At 43.9% G+C, this 20,640-nt stretch overlaps 1 protein-coding gene across 2 annotated transcripts in view; it reads left to right on the forward strand.

Annotated features, from left to right (window-relative positions):
• Window positions 1-2,814: 2,814 nt before the first annotated feature.
• Window positions 2,815-20,640, forward strand: part of LGALS12 (galectin 12) — a 36,072-nt gene continuing 18,246 nt past the window's right edge. Inside the window, exons 1-3 of one of the 2 annotated variants that reach the window (XM_073554532.1) lie at window positions 2,815-2,957; window positions 18,872-18,960; window positions 19,705-19,918. In XM_073554532.1, the coding sequence (XP_073410633.1) occupies window positions 2,913-2,957; window positions 18,872-18,960; window positions 19,705-19,918 (348 nt within the window). In that variant the 5' untranslated portion in view covers window positions 2,815-2,912. Of the gene's footprint in view, window positions 2,958-3,456; window positions 3,591-18,871; window positions 18,961-19,704; window positions 19,919-20,640 lie in introns of those variants that run through there. The other variant, XM_073554531.1, reaches the window with a different exon arrangement.

The following is a 20,640-nucleotide window of genomic DNA, read 5'->3' on the forward strand; positions in this document are numbered from 1 at the left end:
CCCCCTTAGGACTATAATACACCCCCTAGTATAATGAACCCCCACAACAGTATAATGCACCCTCATAGCAGTATAATGCACCTGTGGCGCCCCTGAGGGTTCAGTCGCCACAGAGGTTCTGCACCTCCTCCTGAGGTGTGGTACCCCACCATCCAGGTAGGGTGGAGACTCCTGACCACACTCCAACACCTGCATCCCACACAACATAGTAGTGTAGCAAAGCACCCTTTGGTGGCTCCCTGCTTGGAACACGAAGCGTGCTGGGAGGCGGGTGGAGTTAGTTGGCACCAAAAGAGCAGGAAGAGTTGAGGATTGGGTCAGTCTGACAGAGTCAGAGGAAGAGTGAAGATCCCCTGAGTGGGATGGATGAACGAAGTGCTGCAGCCGACCTCAGTGACCTGGGTCCGCTGGCACAGGAAAGAGACATTGATGGAAAGCCTGACTCTCTCCATACGAAAGAAGGATTAGTACGGAACGTAAGGAGAGGAGGACTAAGGATTAGGGTTAGGGTAGAACCCTTCTCAAGTTCACAGCGCATGGCCGGGGTCCGATCCCCGAGGTTGTTTGGATACTAATGGTCCTGCGACAGACACCGGAGGAATAGAAGTTGTCACCACTTTATTCCCACACAACAGCAACGTTAGTGAGCCGGGACTTAGTAGGAAGGAGTCCCCGAAGCAGGCTACAGCTGTCTGCCGTACAAGTAGAGTTCTAAGAAAATCTGAAAGGAGGAACTCCAGTGTAACTCAGTACTGAGAGTACTTCACTATAGGCGCAAAAGGGAGACGTTCAGAAAAGGCACTTATGTTGGCGGAGTGTTGGAACGGAGTACTTCATCTTGGCTGGTGGTTGGCTGAGCCTCTGACCTGGAGGACACAGCACCGAGGCGGGCACCTGTATGCACAACAGACTGTGAGAAAAGCTTTGGAACTACATGCCCTGGTGTCCTCCACTTATTCCTGCGCCAACACACTCAGCACCGCTACGTCGCTGAGCCTGACACCGCACCATCTCCGTCTACTCCCTATCTCTTCACCTACTCTGCCCTGGGACTACAGCCCTACCTGTGGAGGGCCACAACATCATTGCTGCACCACACATCTGTCCCAGAGGATCTGTCTGCAGCGTCGGCTTAACATCTTCATTGCCGAACACCACAGGTGGCGTCACGCATCATTCACTAATAAACTTTAAGCATCATCCGCACACTCAACATTTTCCCCCTTTTACAATGGATGCCCAGGGCCACGGACCGGGTCACAGCTACCGTGACAACTCCCATTGAAATCCACCGGGCCCGGCTCCGAGTACCCCGCCGACCTGGCGAGACCCTGGGTGAGGATGATCCACAGCCCTATAGTATAATGCACCCCCATAGCAGTATAGCAGCATAATGCCCCCCCACAGCAGTATAATGCACTCCCATAGTAAAATGCATCCCCATAGCAGTATAATGCACCCCCACAGCAGTATAATGCATCCCTATAGTATAATGCACCCCCACAGCAGTATAATGCACTCCTATAGCAGTGTGATGCACACCCATAGTAGTATAACGCACCCCCCATAGTAGTATAATGCACCCCAATGGAAGCATAATACACCCCCATAGCAGTATAATGCACACTATAGTACTGCTATGCACCCCCATAATATAATGCACCCCATAGGAGTATAATGCAGCCCAATACCTGTATAATGCTTCCCCTTTCTCTTCCCCCCCCCATAGTAGTATAATGCACCCCCATACCGAAAGATAGCGCTAACATATTCCACAGCGCTTTACAGTTTGCTCACATTATCATCACTGTCCCCAACGGGGCTCACAATCTAAATAAATATGCCCAATAGTAGTATAATGCACCCCCATACCAGTATAATATGCCCCATACTGTGGCTTTACAAAAATAAAACCTGGCCGAGCTTCAGCGGTGTCCTCCTCTCCAATTCAGCTGAGGCGCACAGCGGTGTTCCGGCGTATGACAGTGACATCATATGCCGGTGACGTGCGGGCTGACATCAGCTGCCGGCCTGTGATTGGCTGGAGGCTATTAACTGTTGTGTGCGTGAGGAATCTCCTGCACGGCAACAGATTTTAACTGATCGTGCGTTCAGTTAGGGTGTGTGCACACGCTGCGGATTCTGCTGCGCATCTGCAGCGGTTCTGGTCCTGCGGATCCGCAGCAGAATTAGCTGCATTGTACAGTACCTTTTATAGCCTATGGGAATTGAAAACCGCTGTGCAGACGCTGCGGAATTTTCCGCGGTTTTCAATCCGCAGAAAGTAATGACATGTCAATTCTTTCTGCGGATTACCATCTCCTCCATTGTAGAGGTGAGAAAACCGCAGGATAATCCGCAGATAAACCGCAGGTCTTTTGACCTGCGGATTTACCTGCGGATTTTGCAAAATCCGCGCGGATCAATCTGTAGCAGAATCCGCAGCGTGGTGTGCAAACTGCGGATTTTGCTGCGGATCCGCTGCAATTCCGCAGGCATTGTACAGTACAATGATGACCAATGGATTTTAAAAACCGCTGTGCAAATGCTATGGATTTTTGTGCAGGGATTTGCTGCGGATTCTGCAGCAATTTGACACCTGTTCCATTGTATAGGTGTCAAAACGCAGGGGCAAATCCGCAGGTAAACTGCAGGTCACTTTACCTGCAAATCCGCAGCAGAATCCGCACTGTGTGCACTCAAACTTACTGAAGCGTCAGGATCCTGTGGTGGGGCCATGTGAGCAGAGGAGAGGGGGCCCCGTGTGTCATACACAGAACACCAAAACTTGCCCTTGCAACATTTTTATACAAAGCTGTTTCAGTGTAGCAGGAGAAGGGTTAAGAGAAAAAAAACAGGCGGGGTTTCAGAGAACTTTCCTGTGTGTGACTCATCCATTGCCTGACACAGCTATGGATCCCCTGTCCCTGCTGTTACAGCCGCCTGTCTTCTATCCGGTGTGTACAGGATACTCCTGCTTGTTACTTGTGATAAGTCGCCACATGTCGTCATGTCTGTAGAGGTGTGCAACAAGTCAGCGGCCAAAGGCTAATAATCATTTACTATCAGAGACGCATTGCTTGCAGTTGGTGAGAGAGGAACGAGGGCCTATTTACTACTCCCCCTCACTCCCTAAACGATGCACTCTGGAAAAGAAATGGTTAACAGAACATTAATGAGGATTAACGAGACCAATTATAACTCTGCCTGGCTGCAAAGTTTACAACTTTTAGCTATGATTTCGATGCATATAGTGCAGCTATTTAACATGAGATCTAAGTCCTGTTAAGTAGAAATCGCAAAAGTATCGCAGCTGTAAATTGACAATAAAATGTTGGTGCGTCATGGCTGCCTGGGGGGGAGAGGTTCATGCATTGACAAGAAGCAGATATCTCCGATGGGGAGGGTGGGCACTTGCATAACAGACTTGTTTTTCCTGCACAGTCTCCATGCCATGCGTTCTGCGCAGCGCTGCCAGTGCGCACGCGGACCTGCCCCAACCTCGCAGGGCAGCAGACGGCAGACTTTCTGTAGGGTGTGAGACTTCTTGCTGCCCGATCCGCGCGGCACGGATGACAACCTTTCACACAGTTGAGTCCTAGCTATTGTATTGAGGCTTTTTCTATTTTAGTGAATGCAGAAAAATTAGTTTTTTATTGGTTTTATTTTTCGGCAGAAAACATTGTGCAGACGTAACGTCACCCAGCGTGTCACAAGTTATTGGAGGAAACGTCGTGTTTATTATTCCCTGGCATGTAGAAAGCAAAAACCATTAGGGTATGTGCACACGTTGCAGATTTGCCTGCAGAATTTTCGGCATCTCTTGGCAGAAAACGCAGGTTAAAATTCGCGCGGATTTGATGCGGATTTGTTTCCGTTTTTGAAAAGCTAAAAAAGATCTATTATTTAACAAAACAAAAGAATTGTGATGTCATTTCCTTGTCCAACCTCTTCTCTTACATTCTCCATTGAAGAATAATGTTTACACACACAGATAATAGCTCGATAGATAAATACCGTATATAATACCAAGGCTGATGTTTATTAACCCCTTACTGCCATCAGACGTACTATCCCGTCCATGTGCCCTGGCACTTAATTCCCAGGGACGGGATAGTACGTCTAATGCGATCAGCAGCGCCCACGTGGTGAGCGCCGCTAATCGCGGCCGGGTGTCAGCTGATTATCACAGCTGACACCCAGCACAATGTGTCAGGGGCGGTCACGGACCGCCCCCGACATGTTAACCCCTTGTACACCGCGATCAAACACGATCGCAGTGTACCGAGGGTTAAAGGGAAGCTCCCTCTGCGCTTCCCTGAGCCCCCCACGGTAGCGCAATGTGCAGCGCTGCTGCGGGGGGCTCCTTCCCTACAGGCCCCCCCAGATCCAAGATGGCGACGGGGGCCTGTAGGGAGCTGACTTCCTCACTGCCTGCAAAGCGCTCTGATCTGTGATGTGACAGATCAGCGATCTATCACAGGACAGTGATGTCCCACCTGGGACAATGTAATAAAGTAAAAAAAAAAAAAAAAAAAAGAGTAAAAATAATTTAAAAAAAATCGCTAAATAAATTAGTAAAAAAAAAAAAAAAATATTCCCCAATAAATTCTTATTTTGAAAATAAAAAAACAAAAAAAACAATAAAAGTACACATATTTGGTATCGCCGCGTCCGTAACGACCCACCCTATAAAACTGTCCCATTAGTTAACTCCTTTAATGAACCCCTTAAAAAATAAAAATAAAAAAACGAAGCAAAAAATAATGATTTATTATCATACCACCGAACAAAAAGTGCAATAACGCGCAATCAAAAAGACGCATATAAATATCCATGGTACCGCTGAAAACGTCATCTTGTCCCGCAAAAAACGAGCCGCCATACAGCGTCATCCGCAATAAAATAAAAAAGTTATAGCTCGCAGAATAAAGCGATGCAAAAATAATTATTTTTTATATAAAATAGTTTTCATTGCATAAAACCGACAAAACATAAAAAAACGACCTAAATGAGGTATCGCTGTAACCGTACCGACCCGAAGAATAAAACCTCTTTATCAATTTTACCGCACGCGGAACGGTGTAAACGCACGCAAAAGAAATTCATGAAACGCTGGTTTTTGTTCATTCTGCGTCCCAAAAATCGGAATAAAAAGCGATCAAAAAATGTCACGCACCCGAAAATGGTACCAATAAAAACGTCAACTCGTCCCGCAAAAAATAAGACCTCACATGACTCGGTGGGTCAAAATACGGAAAAATTATAGCTCCCAATATGTGGTGATGCAAAAACTATTTTTACAATAAAAAGCGTCTTTTAGCGTGTGACAGCTGCCAAACATAAAAACCGCCATAAATAGTAAATCAAACCCCCCGTTATCACCCCCTTAGTTAGGGAAAAATAATAAAAAAAAAAAATGTATTTATTTCCATTTTCCCATTAGCGTTAGGGCTAGGGTTAGGGCTGAGATTAGGGTTAGGGGTGTGTTGGGCTTCGGGTTGGAGTTAGAATTGGGGGGTTTCCACTGTTTGGGCACATCAGGTGCTCTCCAAATGCAACATGGTGTCTGATCTCAATTCCAGCCAGTTCTGCGTTGAAAAAGTCAAATGGTGCTCCTTCCCTTCCAAGCTCTGCCATGCGCCCAAACAGTGTTTTACCCCCACATATGGGGTATCGGCCTACTCAGGACAAATTGCAAAACAACTTTTGGGGTCCAGTTTCTCCTGTTACCCTTAGGAAAATAAAAAATTGGGGGCAAAAATATCATTTTTGTGGAAAAAAATGATTTTTTTATTTTCACGCCCAGGCGTTATAAACTTCTGTGAAGCACTTGGGGGTTCAAAGTGCTCACCACACATCTAGATAAGTTCCGTGGGGGGTCTAGCTTCCAAAATGGGGTCACTTGTGGGGAGTTTCAATAGTTTAGGTACATCAGGGGCTCTCCAAATGCAACATGACACCCGCAGACCATGCCATCAAAGTCTGCATTCCAAAACATCACTACTTCCCTTCCGAGCCCCGACGTGTGCCCATACAGTAGTTTTCTCCCACATATGGGGTGTCAGCGTACTCAGGACAAATTGGACAACAACTTTTGGGGTCCAATTTCTCCTGTTATCCTTGGGAAAATAAAAAAATTGGGGACTAATTGATCATGTTTGTGGAAAACATACGATTTTTTTATTTTCATGCCTGGGCATTATAAACTTCTGTGAAGCCCTTGGGGGTTCAAAGTGCTCACCACACATCTAGATAAGATCCTTAGGGGGTCTAGTTTCCAAAATGGGGTCATTTGTGGGGGGTTTCCACTGTTTAGGTACATTAGGGGCTCTCCAAAGGCAACATGACACCTGCAGACCATTCCATCAAAGTCTGCATTCCAAAATGTCACTACTTCCCTTCCGAGCCCCGACGTGTGCCCATACAGTAGTTTTCTCCAACATATGGGGTGTCAGTGTACTCAGGACAAATTGGACAACAACTTTTGGGGTCCAATTTCTCCTGTTACCCTTGGGAAAATAAAAAAAAATGGGGACTAAAAGATGATGTTTGTTGAAAAAATACGATATTTTTATTTTCACGCCCGGTCGTTATAAACTTCTGTGAAGCACTGGGGGGCTCAAAGTGCTCACCACACATCTAGATAAGTTCCTTAGGGGGTCTAGTTTCCAAAATGGTGTCATTTGTGGGGGGTTTCTACTGTTTTGGTACATCAGGGGCTTTTCAAACACGACATGGTGTCCGATCTCAATTCCAGCCAAAAACGTCAAATGGTGCTGCTTCCCTTCCGAGCTCTGCCATGCGCCCAAATAGTGGTTTACCCCCACATGTGGGGTATCAGCGCACTCAGAACAAATTGCACAATATCTTTTAGGGTCCTGTTACCCTTGGAAAAATAAGAATTGAGGGTGAAAAGATCATTTTTGTGGAAAAAATATGATTTTTTAATTGTGTGGCTGTATGTTCTAAACTTCGGTGAAGCCCTTGAAGGGTTCAAAGTTCTCACCACACATCTAGATAAGTTCCTTGGGGGGTCTAGTTTCCAAAATGGTGTCATTTGTGGGGGGTTTCCACTGTTTTGGTGCATCAGGGGTTTTCCAATCGCGACATGGTGTCCGATCTCAATTCCAGCCAAAAACGTCAAATGGCGCTGCTTCCCTTCCGAGCTCTGCCATGCACCCAAATAGTCATTTACACCCACATATGGGGTATCAGCGTACTCAGGACAAATTGCACAATAACTTTTAGGGTCCTGTTACCCTTGGAAAAATAAAAATTGGGGGTGAAAAGATCATTTTTGTGGAAAAAATATGAATTTTTAATTGTACTGCTGTACGTTATAAACTTCTGTGAAGCCCTTGTAGGTTCAAAGTTCTCACCACATATCTAGATAAGATCCATGGGGGGTCTAGATTCCAAAATGGGGTCACTTGTGGGGGGTTTCCACTGTTTAGGTACATCAGGGGCTCTCCAAACGCGACATGGCGTCCGATCTGAATTCCAGCCTATTTTGCATTGAAAAAGTCAAACGGCGCTCCTTCCCTTCTGAGCTCTGCCATGCGCCGAAACAGTGGTTCCCCCCCACATATCAGGTATCAGCGTACTCAGGACAAATTGCACAATAACTTTTGCAGTCCAATTTCTCCTGTTACCCTTGGTAAAATAAAAAAAATTGAAAAATTTAACCTGAAGTATTTTTTTTGTGAAAAAAAGTTAAATGTTCATTTTTTTTTAAAATATTCAAAAAATTCCTGTGACGCACCTAAAGGGTTAATAAACTTCTTGAATGTGGTTTTGAGCACCTTAAGGGGTGCAGCTTTTAGAATGGTGTCACTATTGGGCATTTTCTATCATATAGACCCCTCAAAGTGGCTTCAAATGTGATGTGGTCTGTAAAAATAAAATGGTGTTGCAAAAATGAGAAATCGCTGGTCAATTTTTAACCCTTATAACTTCCTAACAAAAAAAAATTTGGTTCCAAAATTGTGCTGATGTAAAGTAAACATGTGGGAAATGTTATTTATTAAGTTTTTTGTGTGCTGTATCTCTGTGATTTAAGGGCTTAAAAATTCAAATTTGGAAAATTGCGAAATTTTCAAAATTTTCACCAAATTTCCATTTTTTTCACAAATAAACGCAAGTTATATGAATGAAATTTTACCACTAACATGAAGTACAGTATGTCACGAGAAAACAATGTCAGAATCACCGGGATCCATGGAAGCGTTTCAGAGTTATAACCTCATAAAGGGACAGTGGTCAGAATTGTAAAAATTGGCCCGGTCATGAACGTGCAAACCACCCTTGGGGCTTAAGGGGTTAATGGACAATATGTTTAATTTTGAAAAAAAATGGCGTGGGCTCCTGCGCAACTTTCTGCGCCAGAGAGGGAAAGCCGTTGACTGAGGGCAGATATGCATAGCCTAGGAAGGGACCATGGTTATTGGCCCCCCTGGCTATAAACATCTGCCCCAGCCGCCCCAGAAATGGCGCATCTGTAAGATGCACCAATTCCAGCACTTAAGCCCCTTTCACAAATCAGTTTTTTGCCATCAGTCACACCGTCTTTCTTTGACAAAAAAAACGGATCCGGCGACTGATGCCACTGGATCCTTTTTTTGTCTCATAGACTTGTATTAGCAACGGATGGCTTCACGTTTTGTCCGTTGTTCGCCGGAACCATCGGAAATTTTTTGTCCGGCAGCCGCAGGGCTGTGGAGTTAGAGTCGGAGTCGGAGCTCATTTTGGTGGAGTTGGAGTCGGTATAAAATGGACCTACTCCGACTCCTAAAATATATAATTGGGTACAGTAGTTCAGTGCAGAATGTGCTGAATATTTTTTCATAGGAATTTGGGAAATTTATGAAATGTCCTATAAATGGCTGTTATATTCCTGATCTAAGGCTACATTCACACACAGCGTTTTTCCTGCGTTTTTTGAGGATCTGTTTTTCAGTTGCAAAAGCAGATCAGCTTTTTAAAAAACCGCATCACCTGAAAGGTTTTTGAGCTCATAGATAATGTTTTCAATAGCAAAAGCAGATTAGAAATCTGCTCTATCTATACATCCATTTATCCATATCTGTCTATCCATATCTTATCTGTACCAAAAAAAAAAATAAAAGCCGGATAGCACACAGACTAAGGCCTCTTTCACACATCAGTTTTTCGCCGTCAGGTGCGATACGGCTATTTTTACGAAAACCGGATCCGGCGAAATGCAATGTCGGATCCGGTTTTTCCCCATTGACTTGCATTAGCGCCGGATGGTCATGCGTTTCGGCCGGTTTTGGCCGGATCCGGCAATGTGTCGCAATCCGGCGTCTGGAAAAAACGGCAACTGTAACGTTTTTTGTCTCCGGCGAAAAAGCCAGACCCGCCGGATCCGGCGCTTCCAGCTTTTTCACACAATGAAAATCTATGAGCGCTGCAATGTGCCGGATCCGACAAAAGCCGGATCCGTTTTTTTTGGTCTGAGCATGCTCAGTAGCTCTGCCCACAGCAAACATATATAAATCCATGACCCTCAGCCACAGCCAATATGCCAGCCAAGAGAGGAGCCAGCTGCAGGAGAAGCCAGGAGAGTACCGCACCACCAGCACCACCCCAAATGGAGTCAAGGGACCTTGATGAACAGGCAGAGGGGAATCCAGCAGCAGACGACAGACGGTAATTATCAAATCCCCCATTCCTCAAAACTAGGGCCATGGAATATCAATATATTCAGTGGCCCTTTGTTTCTCTTTATTCACGAGCAGAAGACGCCCTATAGATGCAGCAGCATCGGCAGCAGCAACAGCAGGAGTGGAGACTGGCCAGCAGGAGGACACCACATCTTCTTCTGGGAGCCCTCCCTCACATCGTCAGCGTTTGACGGTAAGTTTTTATTTCCAAAATCCATCTTCTCTGTAATATATGTCTATTCATTGGCTTTTATTTCGAAACAGGAATCACAAGCTGAAGAGGAGCTCCCAGAAGAAGGAAGGGGTGGACAGATACCTGGAGTGGGCTCGCAATTGGTAAGTTTCCTGCATCAAACGCAGAAACACTACATCACACTACACACAACACATAGAAAACAATGTAGCGCAGATATCACACAGCAAACACATATGCCTATATCCAACCACATAATTTTTGTGCTTTTTCTTTTCTAGTCTTCCCAATCTGGTGCTCGGCCAAGAGGTCCTCGCAGTGCCTCCCAGGGTCGTCGGCGACAGCAACGCGGCGGTCACCAGCGTGTAAGTATAATAATTTTGATTTGAATTTTTTGCACATTTTATTTCATTTCTTTAAGTGTGGAGGCTAATTATGTTAATTTTCTCTTTTTCTTGAACAGCCTTCACAGTGTGCTCCCGACTCTGACGGTGAGGATGGAGGGATTGATGTCGACCACCTCATCGATCTTGTTAGAGAAAGGGAGCCGCTTTGGAATATGGCTGACCGACGGCATGCTCATCTAATTGTGACCCGACGGTTCTGGGAGGAAATCTGTTCGCTCCTTGTGGACCGCTGGGAGGACCTTGAAGCTCGGGCCCAGATTAAAGAGCATAAGTATATACAGTTCCCGTTGCTTGATGTCAAGCAGTGTTTCCCGAACTCAAGTCCTCGTGGTACCCACGGGTCATGTTTTCATGATTTCCTTTTGAGCAACACTATGGAAATCCTGAAAACATGACCCGTTGGGAACCACGAGGACTGGAGTTTGTGAAACACTGATGTTGTATACTAACCACTTTGTGCTTTCTCGTTTCAGGGGAGAGAATTGTGAAGCTGTGGCGGTCTGTGAGGGATCGTTTCAAGAAGGAGTTCAATAAAGAGATGCGGGCCCCAAGTGGATCTGGAGGACGCAGGAGCAAGTACAAGTACGCCCGAGCCCTGTCGTTCCTCCGGGATACAATGGTCACCAGAAGGTAAATATGAAACATCCCATGTATAAAAAAAAGTTTACATGTATAAAATTTTTTCCAGCCAGGGCCAATGGTATGTCAGTATATTAATTGTGTTTTTTTCTCTTTGTTCCACAGCACGGTGACCAGCACTCGGGAGCCTGCACGGTTGTTGGACCCTTCTGCAGCGATCCCTGAGGAGACCGGCACCGAAGGGACACTTCGAGCACCCCGGCACATCTGCACCTTCCCTCACATTCGATCCATCTCTCCCATTCACCAGCGCAGGAGCATCGTGGCCGCCTACATTACATGAAGCTGCTGGTGAGGAGATCGCTTTCCCTTTACCCCACCCTTCTGCCCCTGCCACCTCTAGTACACCTGCGGGTACTGGGCGGCAGCGGCAGAGGGATCAGGAAAAGAGCTATGCCCCAGAGTTCTTGCATCTGAATGCATCTTTCCAGAACTGTCTCAGTCTTGTCAGAGCAAATCTCTGAAGGCTTTCAGCAGATCAACTCCAGCATTCTGGAGGTGAAGACACTTCTGCAAACCATGCATTCAGAAGCAAGATCTTCGCCAAACCACACCTTTTTCAGGTCTGTTGTGGAGCGCATGGAAACGCTCTCTCCTGCCCAGCAGATGCATGTAATGCATTCATGCCACGGTGCTCTCCAGCACGTTACCTCCCAACCTCCTCCTCCCACCACAGTAGTTCCTCCACCTGCACCCCCTCCAGCCACTTTCCATCCTCCCCCTCCTATTCCATACCAGCAACCTCCCCACTTCCAGCAACCTCCCCACTTCCAACAACCTTCCCCGTACCACTTCTCAACCACATCATCTGCTACTCCAGTCCCTGCCCAACCCTCCTCTCCACCACCTGTTCTGCCACCCACATGTCCACCCATTCTCTTGCTTTTTCACCCCTTCACCTCTAACTGTTCCTTCCCCACCTCGATCCCAGTCCTCTCTCCACACTCCCAGTGTCGAAGTGTCCCGCAGCCCCTCCAGCAGTATTTCCACCCCACACTACACTAATTTATAAATGTGTGCATGAAAATAAAAAAGAAAAATTTTTTTGGGCAATTAACAGTTTATTAAAAGCAAACATTTTTCAATAAAAGTTAAATTATTGGTTTACACTGGTTGTCTGTCTTTTATTTCTGCGGCAAACTATGGTATAAAACAAGGTTAAGTACAGGGTAGACAAAAGGTAAAAAGGTATACAAAACCTGGTACATAACTGTGGGTAAAAGGTAAATAAATTTTATCTTTTGGCCACAGTTGTGTTCCTGGTTGTGTTTTAGACAAAGTATTTCACCTTTTACCAAAAGTTGTGTATCTTGTTGGTGATTTCACAACTTTTGTTAAAAGGTGAAAAACTTTGCCTAAAACACAACCAGGTACACAACTGTGGTCAAAAGGTAAAAATAGCTAAACCACGACAAGATAGATGACAAGATATCCAACTTTGTTTGGAAAAGGTATATACTGTTGGAACAAAAGGTACACAACTTTGGTTAAGGGCAGAAATTTATCAAATTCTGTCATCCTGCCAGTCTATTCTGCCTTGAGGTGACATAAAGTATTGTGCAAAATTGTCCCTCATTCGTGACACCGTCACAAAACTTCTAGTGGTAATGTCATGGTAATCTTGCAAGGTGGTTTCTTCAGAGGTGTCCTCAATGGAAATGGGTTCCTTGCACATAACAAAATTGTGGAGTACCACGCAAGCTTTGATCACCTCGTCCACAGTTTCAGCATTGAGGTTGATCGCAGTCAATAGGACCGTCCATTTGGCTGTCAGAATACCAAAGGAGCATTCCACCATTCTTTTTGATCTTGTTAGGCGGTAATTAAAAATGTGTTTTGTTCTTGTCAATCCTCTGCTACAGTACGGTTTTAAAAGGTGTTCTGACAGCTGGAATGCTTCATCCCCTACACAGACAAATGGCATAGGTGGACCAGATGTTTGCGGCAGCGGTCTAGGGGGTGGGAACTGGAAGGTGTTTCCATACAGTTTACGCCCCATGGCAGACAGTTTGAAAACTTGAGTCATTTGAGCGACCATAGGCCCCAATATCAACAGCAATAAATTTGTATTCCGTGTCAGCGATGGCCATGAGGACAATTGAAAAATATTTCTTGTAATTGAAATATTCCGATCCCGATCCAGCTGGCTTTACAATGCGGATATGTTTCCCGTCCACAGCGCCCAAGCAGTTGGGAAACTGACATATCTGTAGAAACTTGTCAGCAATTTCAATCCACCTCTCTGTTGTGGGCTCTGGTAAAAACTCTTCAGCTAAGGAGTCCCACAGTGCACGGCATGTGTACTTCACTATTCCAGATATGGTGGAAATCCCGAGTCTGTACTGGAAATGCAGTGACGAAAGGGATTCTCCAGTTGCAAGAAATCTGTGGGGAATTAAAAAAAAAAAAAAAAATTAGTTTAAAATCACAGCATTACATACCAAAACTCAGCTATAACACTTGGTGATACAAACTACCACCAACAAGATTGCAGTGAAAGTGTGCTCTGATGCGAGCACATCCAATAAATGTGTCTTACCTTAAAGTCACCATCAGACGCTCTGCGGGTGAAACAGAGAAGCGGCAATAGGTGTCCGATTTTCTTATGAGGTGTGCAATGCGCTCCACCAAGTAATCAAAATTCTCCATATTCATGCGAACATATCCAAAAAATTTCTCCGGGTTTCGTCTAAGGTCCATGCAGAGTGTAGAATAGACCCCACGCCTCATTCTCTTGGCTGTGATGGGTGGATCCACAAACGGCGTCGCTGATGCCTGATGCGCTGCTGTCTCGCTCTCTCCTTCTCCAGAACAATCACCCTCAAACGGTTCGCCTCCACTGTAAAATCCACCACATTCTTCAAAATATTTGCAATCACAACATCCATCTTCGCCAGTAACTTGCTCTTCTCTCCAACCTGCAGTTTCTCCTCTACAACCTGTCAAAGATGGGCTGTAGGAACACGGTATATATAGATTTCAGCAGCCAATCCCGTTTCCAAGCCCCCAAGGGGCGTTTTTAAAAACCGGATCCGGCGTAATCCGTTGGAAAACGGATGAGACGGATCCGGTTTTTGGTCTGATGACACATCCAGTTTTCCATAACATTTACCGGATCCGGCGCGATGCCGGATCGCGCCTGACGGCGAAAAACTGATGTGTGAAAGTAGCCTAACACTCCTTTTTTTAGCATCAGTCAGGTACACCTCATAGCTGCCCAAAAGGACGCCCAGGACAGGCATTGCTCGTCTTCAGTAACACATCAACATCAATTGATAGTTGGAATAAATAGACTGCATTCACCACCACATCTTCTTAAGGTGCAGGCTTTATTTTCAAGTGTAGGGGTGTGCAGTATGAGGTTCTGCAGCAGCTGAGGTGTGCAGTATGAAATTCTGCTGAACAGTATGAGATTCTACCCCCCCCCCAGGTTTGATCCTGGCTACGCCCATGGTGTGAATGTAGCCTGATGATCTAGGCTTTATCTTAGCCGAGATAAGTCATAGTGTGTGTGTATGTATGTATGTATATATATATATATATATATATATACAGTACAGACCAAAAGACACACCTTCTCAATCAAAGCGTTTTCTTTATTTTCATGACTATGAAAATTGTAGATTTACTCTGAAGGCATCAAAACTATGAATTAACACATGTGGAATTATATAATTAACAAAAAAGTGTGAAACAACTGAAAATACTGTATGTCTTATATTCTAGGTTCTTCAAACTAGCCACCTTTTGCTTTGATTTCTGCTTTGCACACTCTTGGCATTCTCTTGATGAGCTTCAAGAGGTAGTCACCGGAAATGGTTTTCACTTCACAGGTGTGCCCTGTCAGGTTTAATAAGTGGGATTTCTTGCCTTATAAATGGGGTTGGGACCATCAGTTGTGTTGTGCAGAAGTCTGGTGGATACACAGCTGATAGTCCTACTGAATAGACTGTTAGAATTTGTATTATGGCAAGAAAAAAGCAGCTGAGTAAAGAAAAACGAGTGGCCATCATTACTTTAAGAAATGAAGGTCAGTCAGTCTGAAAAATTGGGAAAACTTTGAAAGTGTCCCCAAGTGCAGTGGCAAAAAACATCAAGCGCTACAAAGAAACTGGCTCACATGAGGACCGCCCCAGAAAAGGAAGACCAAGTGTCAACTCTCCTCCGGTGCGGAGGATAAGTTCATCTGAGTCACCAGCCTCAGAAATCGCAGGTTAACAGCAGCTCAGATTAGAGACCAGGTCAATGCCACACAGAGTTCTAGCAGCAGACACATCTCTACAACAACTGTTAAGAGGAGACTTTGTGCAGCACCACGCCTTCATGGTAAAATAGCTGCTAGGAAACCACTAAGGACAGGCAACAAGCAGAAAAGCAGAAGAGACTTGTTTGGGCTAAAAAACACAAGGAATGGACATTAGACCAGTGGAAATCTGTGCTTTGGTCTGATGAGTCCAAATTTGAGATCTTTGGTTCCAACCACCGTGTCTTTGTGCGACGCAGAAAAGGTGAACGGATGGACTCTACATTCCTGGTTCCCACCGTGAAGCATGGAGGAGGAGGTGTGATAGTGTGGGGGTGCTTTGCTGGTGACACTGTTGGGGATTTATTCAAAATTGAAGGCATACTGAACCAGCATGGCTACCACAGCATCTTGCAGCGGCATGCTATTCCATCCGGTTTGTGTTTAGTTGGACCATCATTTATTTTTCAACAGGACAATGACCCCAAACACACCTCCAGGCTGTGTAAGGGATATTTGACCAAGAAGGAGAGTGATGGGGTGCTACGCCAGATGACCTGGCCTCCACAGTTACCAGACCTGAACCCAATCGAGATGGTTTGGGGTGAGCTGGACCGCAGAGTAAAGGCAAAAGTGCCAACAAGTGCTACGCATCTGTGGGAACTCCTTCAAGACTGTTGGAAGACCATTTCTGGTGACTACCTCTTGAAGCTCATCAAGAGAATGCCAAGCGTCTGCAAAGCAGTAATCAAAGCAAAAGGTGGCTACTTTGAAGAATCTAGAATATAAGACATATTTTCAGTTGTTTCACACTTTTTTGTTAATTATATAATTCCACATGTGGTAATTCATAGCTTTGATGCCTTCAGAGTGAATCTACAATTTTCATAGTCATGAAAATAAAGAAAACTCTTTGAATGAGAAGGTGTGTCCAAACTTTTGGTCTGTACTATATATATGTAATTGATATTATACAGTGTATTACATATTTACAATTTATTACAGTTTTTTGTGTTCTAAAGTTGTATTCCAATAAATAGATATTATGTTCTATCTAAATATCTTGATTATTGGATCATAGAAATGATTAAATGTCTGATGTTCACATTGTACTACAATAAATTTTTCACTTAAATATAAGCAATATATGTGGGAGTGGGAGTCGGAGCCGGTGTAAGGGAAATTGAGGAGTCGGAGTCGCAGGTTTGGCTTACCGACTCCACAGTCCTGCCGGACACTACGCACGAAGTAACATTTTTTGTGTCCGTTGAAAAATCAGACCGCAACGGATTCGTCGCTGTCCGTCGTTTGCTAGAATGAAAGCCTGTGGGCGCAGGATCCGTCGTCATCCGTCACGGATGCCGGCGACGGATCTGTGTTTTTTTTTAACTGAGCATGCTCCTGACAGGTTAAAACACCAAAGAAAGAATAGATATAGATACAGATATATATGTATGTATGTATTCTATGTATCAGGACTGTGGAGTCGGTAAGCCAAACCTGCGACTCCGACTCCTCAATTTCCCTTACACCGACTTCAACTCCCACATATATTGGTGTGTGTATGTATGTATGTGTGTGTGTATATATATATATATGTCATATGTAAAAGTTTGGGCACCCCTATTAATGTTAACCTTTTTTCTTTATAACAATTTTGGTTTTTGCAACAGGTATTTCAGTTTCATATATCTAATAACTGATGGACTCAGTTATATTTCTGGATTCAAATGAGGTTTATTGTACTAACAGAAAATGTGCAATCTGCATTTAAACAAAATTTGACCGGTGCAAAAGTATGGGCACCCTTATCATTTTCTTGATTTGAACACTCCTAACTACTTTTTACTGACTTCCTGAAGCACTAAATTGGTTTTGTAACCTCATTGAGCTTTGAACTTCATAGCCAGGTGTATCAAATCATGAGAAAAGGTATTTAAAGTGGCCATTTGCAAGTAGTTCTCCTATTTGATTCTCCTATGAAGAGTGGCATCATGGGCTCCTCAAAACAACTCTCAAATGATCTGAAAACAAAGATTATTCAACATAGCTTTTCAGGGGAAGGATACAAAAAGTTGTCTCAGAGATTTAACCAGTCAGTTTCCACTGTGAGGAACATAGTAAGGAAATGGAAGAACACAGGTACAGTTCTTGTTAAGCCCAGAAGTGGCAGGCCAAGAAAAATATCAGAAAGGCAGAGAAGAAGAATGGTGAGAACAGTCAAGGACAATCCACAGACCACCTCCAAAGACCTGCAGCATCATCTTGCTGCAGATGGTGTCACTGTGCATCGGTCAACAATACAGCGCACTTTGCACAAGGAGAAGCTGTATGGGAGAGTGATGCGAAAGAAGCCGTTTCTGCAAGCATGCCACAAACAGAGTCGCCTGAGGTATGCAAAAGCACATTTGGACAAGCCAGTTACATTTTGGAAGAAGGTCCTGTGGACTGATGAAACAAAGATTGAGTTGTTTGGTCATACAAAAAGGCGTTATGCATGCGCTGTATTGTTGACCGATGCACAGTGACACCATCTGCAGCAAGATGATGCTGCAGGTCTTTGGAGGTGGTCTGTGGATTGTCCTTGACTGTTCTCACCATTCTTCTTCTCTGCCGTTCTGATATTTTTCTTGGCCTGCCACTTCTGGGCTTAACAAGAACTGTACCTGTGTTCTTCCATTTCCTTACTATGTTCCTCACAGTGGAAACTGACAGGTTAAATCTCTGAGACAACTTTTTGTATCCTTCCCCTGAAAAGCTATGTTGAATAATCTTTGTTTTCAGATCATTTGAGAGTTGTTTTGAGGAGCCCATGATGCCACTCTTCATAGGAGAATCAAATAGGAGAACTACTTGCAAATGGCCACTTTAAATACCTTTTCTCATGATTTGATACACCTGGCTAAGAAGTTCAAAGCTCAATGAGGTTACAAAACCAATTTAGTGCTTCAGGAAGTCAGTAAAAAGTAGTTAGGAGTGTTCAAATCAAGAAAATGATAAGGGTGCCCATACTTTTGCACCGGTCAAATTTTGTTTAAATGCAGATTGCACATTTTCTGTTAGTACAATAAACCTCATTTGAATCCAGAAATATAACTGAGTCCATCAGTTATTAGATATATGAAACTGAAATACCTGTTGCAAAAACCAAAATTGTTATAAAGAAAAAAGGTTAACATTAATAGGGGTGCCCAAACTTTTACATATGACTGTATATATATACTTGAGCAATTGGTAAATCTAAAGTTAATGTCAACATATTCTACATGGTGAATCCTTATGCCAAAAGGAACAAATTTGAGGGGTAAAACTTACCAATTTGCAGAGTTCACTTTTCCTTGGTACCCTAGTGTGCACACAGACTAAATCCTCCTAAATATTTTGGTTACAAGTTTTGTAGAAAGTGAAGTGCTTCCCCTAGAAATGAAGGGCCGTGCAGAACACAGCATTTTTGCAAAATGCTGAACGTGGCCTTACAATGGCATTTAAAGTAAGGTCTCAGTGATCTGTTGTTGTTTGGTTTTGTGTTTTTTTGTTTAGTTAAAAAAAAAATTGTTGATGCTTCTTCTAGTGGACAGCACACGTTTGGCATCATATAATGTAAAACTTTTGTTTGTTTGAACTATTTGTAAATGTTAATAGTAAATATGTAAAAACAATCAATTTTGTAGTGATTGTGTTACTTTGCTTTATGGTTATACAGGTTGTTCCTTACGCATGTACGATATTTGGGGGTCTGCAACATGGACGAATGATACTAATACAAGGACGTGTTGCCAGCGATGCTGCTCGGTATGTGGCTCGGTGCACTTGTCTTCTGTTGCCATTTTTCTGTTATCTAAAGGATGTTCCTGTTTTGCCTTTTTATCGTATTTAGTTATTGTCTCTCGCTCTCTCAGGGTCTGATTCATTATTGTATCTACGACTGGTTTTGCTTAGTTTCTCTCACTTTTAACCTGTTTTTGACTTGCGCCAGCTTCGCCTTTTAATTTTAGGCTTTTTTGAAGTATATTAGATGTTTTTTAGACGCCTATTTTGTTTATTGTTTTTTTTTGTTATCACACTGTAGGTGTGATTTATGTTTTCCAGGTATTTTGAAGTCAATTCATCAATTGTAAATTAAAAAAAAAAAAAATAACACCATTTTTCTGCACATGTACTCCAGTCCTTAACTCGATGAGTCGTCGGGGTGACATGCTGGCAGTGTCGGACTGGGGTGCCAAGGTCCCACCAGTATTCAACTCCAGGGTCCCACTATTCAGCTACATTATACCCAATCACAAATTTATATAACAAGATGCCGCCTTTGCCTTTACATAGTGATTCAGGTATATAGTGCCAAGTACTGCTCATATAAGAGGGTGGTGGCCCACCGGAGGATTCTCCTGTAGGCCAGTCCGCACTTGATCAGGGGCCCACCCACCGAAGCATTCTCCTGTTGGCCAGTCCAAGTCTGCATGCTGGAGTTGGGGGCGGTTCATTTCTGACATTTTGTTTGGTATAACTGTGATTTTGGTAAAATCTTATGATTCCCAGATTCCAAATTGACTTTCAGTGCGGCTGCAGCACTCGTCCTCGCTCTGACGTCGCCTTTCACTTCAATCCACGCTTTTCTTCTTCGGATGCACATGTTATCTGTAATGCCATGCGCAGGGACCAGTGGCAAGATGAGCAGAAATACTCAGGTTTCCCACTTCGAAAAGGAGAGGCTTTTGTGCTTCTTTTTCTTTTTCTTGCCGACAAAGTAAAGGTAAGAGACTGATTGGATGTAATCTGCCAAAGCTTCATAATTTCAGAAAAAAGAAATGGCAGCCCAAATCGTAACTTCATCTGCTCCAATGTATATCCATGAGTCTACTGAGTCTCCTTTTACTTACAGTGTATATGTATGTATGTTTATATATACAGTAGGGAAAAAGGTATTTAGTCAGCCACCAATCGTGCAAGTTCTCCCACTTAAAAAGATGAGAGAGGCCTGTAATTGACATCATAGGTAGACCACAACTATGAGAGTCATAATGAGAAAACAAATCCAGAAAATGACCTTGTCTGATTTGGCAAGATTTATTTTGCAAATTATGGTGGAAAATAAGTATTTGGTCATTAACAAAAGTTCATCTCAATATTTTGTTATATATCCTTTGTTGGCAATGACAGAGGTCAAGCATTTTCTGTAAGTCTTCACAAGGTTGGCACACACTGTTGTTGGTATGTTGGCCCATTCCTCCATGCAGGTCTCCTCTAGAGCAGTGATGTTTTGGGCCTGTCGCTGGGCAACACGGACTTTCAAATCCCACCAAAGATTTTCTATGGGTTGATATCTGGAGACTGGCTTGGTCACTCCAGGACCTTCATTTGCTTCTTATGAAGCCACTCCTTTGTTGCCCTGGTGGTGTGCTTGGAATCATTATCATGCTGAAATACCCATCCACGTTTCATCTTCAATGCCCTTGCTGATGGAAGGAGGTTTGC

Source organism: Dendrobates tinctorius, unplaced genomic scaffold (genome assembly GCF_039654945.1).
Source record: "Dendrobates tinctorius isolate UK_male_01 unplaced genomic scaffold, ASM3965494v1 ptg000211l, whole genome shotgun sequence".
NCBI lineage: Eukaryota > Metazoa > Chordata > Amphibia > Anura > Dendrobatidae > Dendrobates > Dendrobates tinctorius.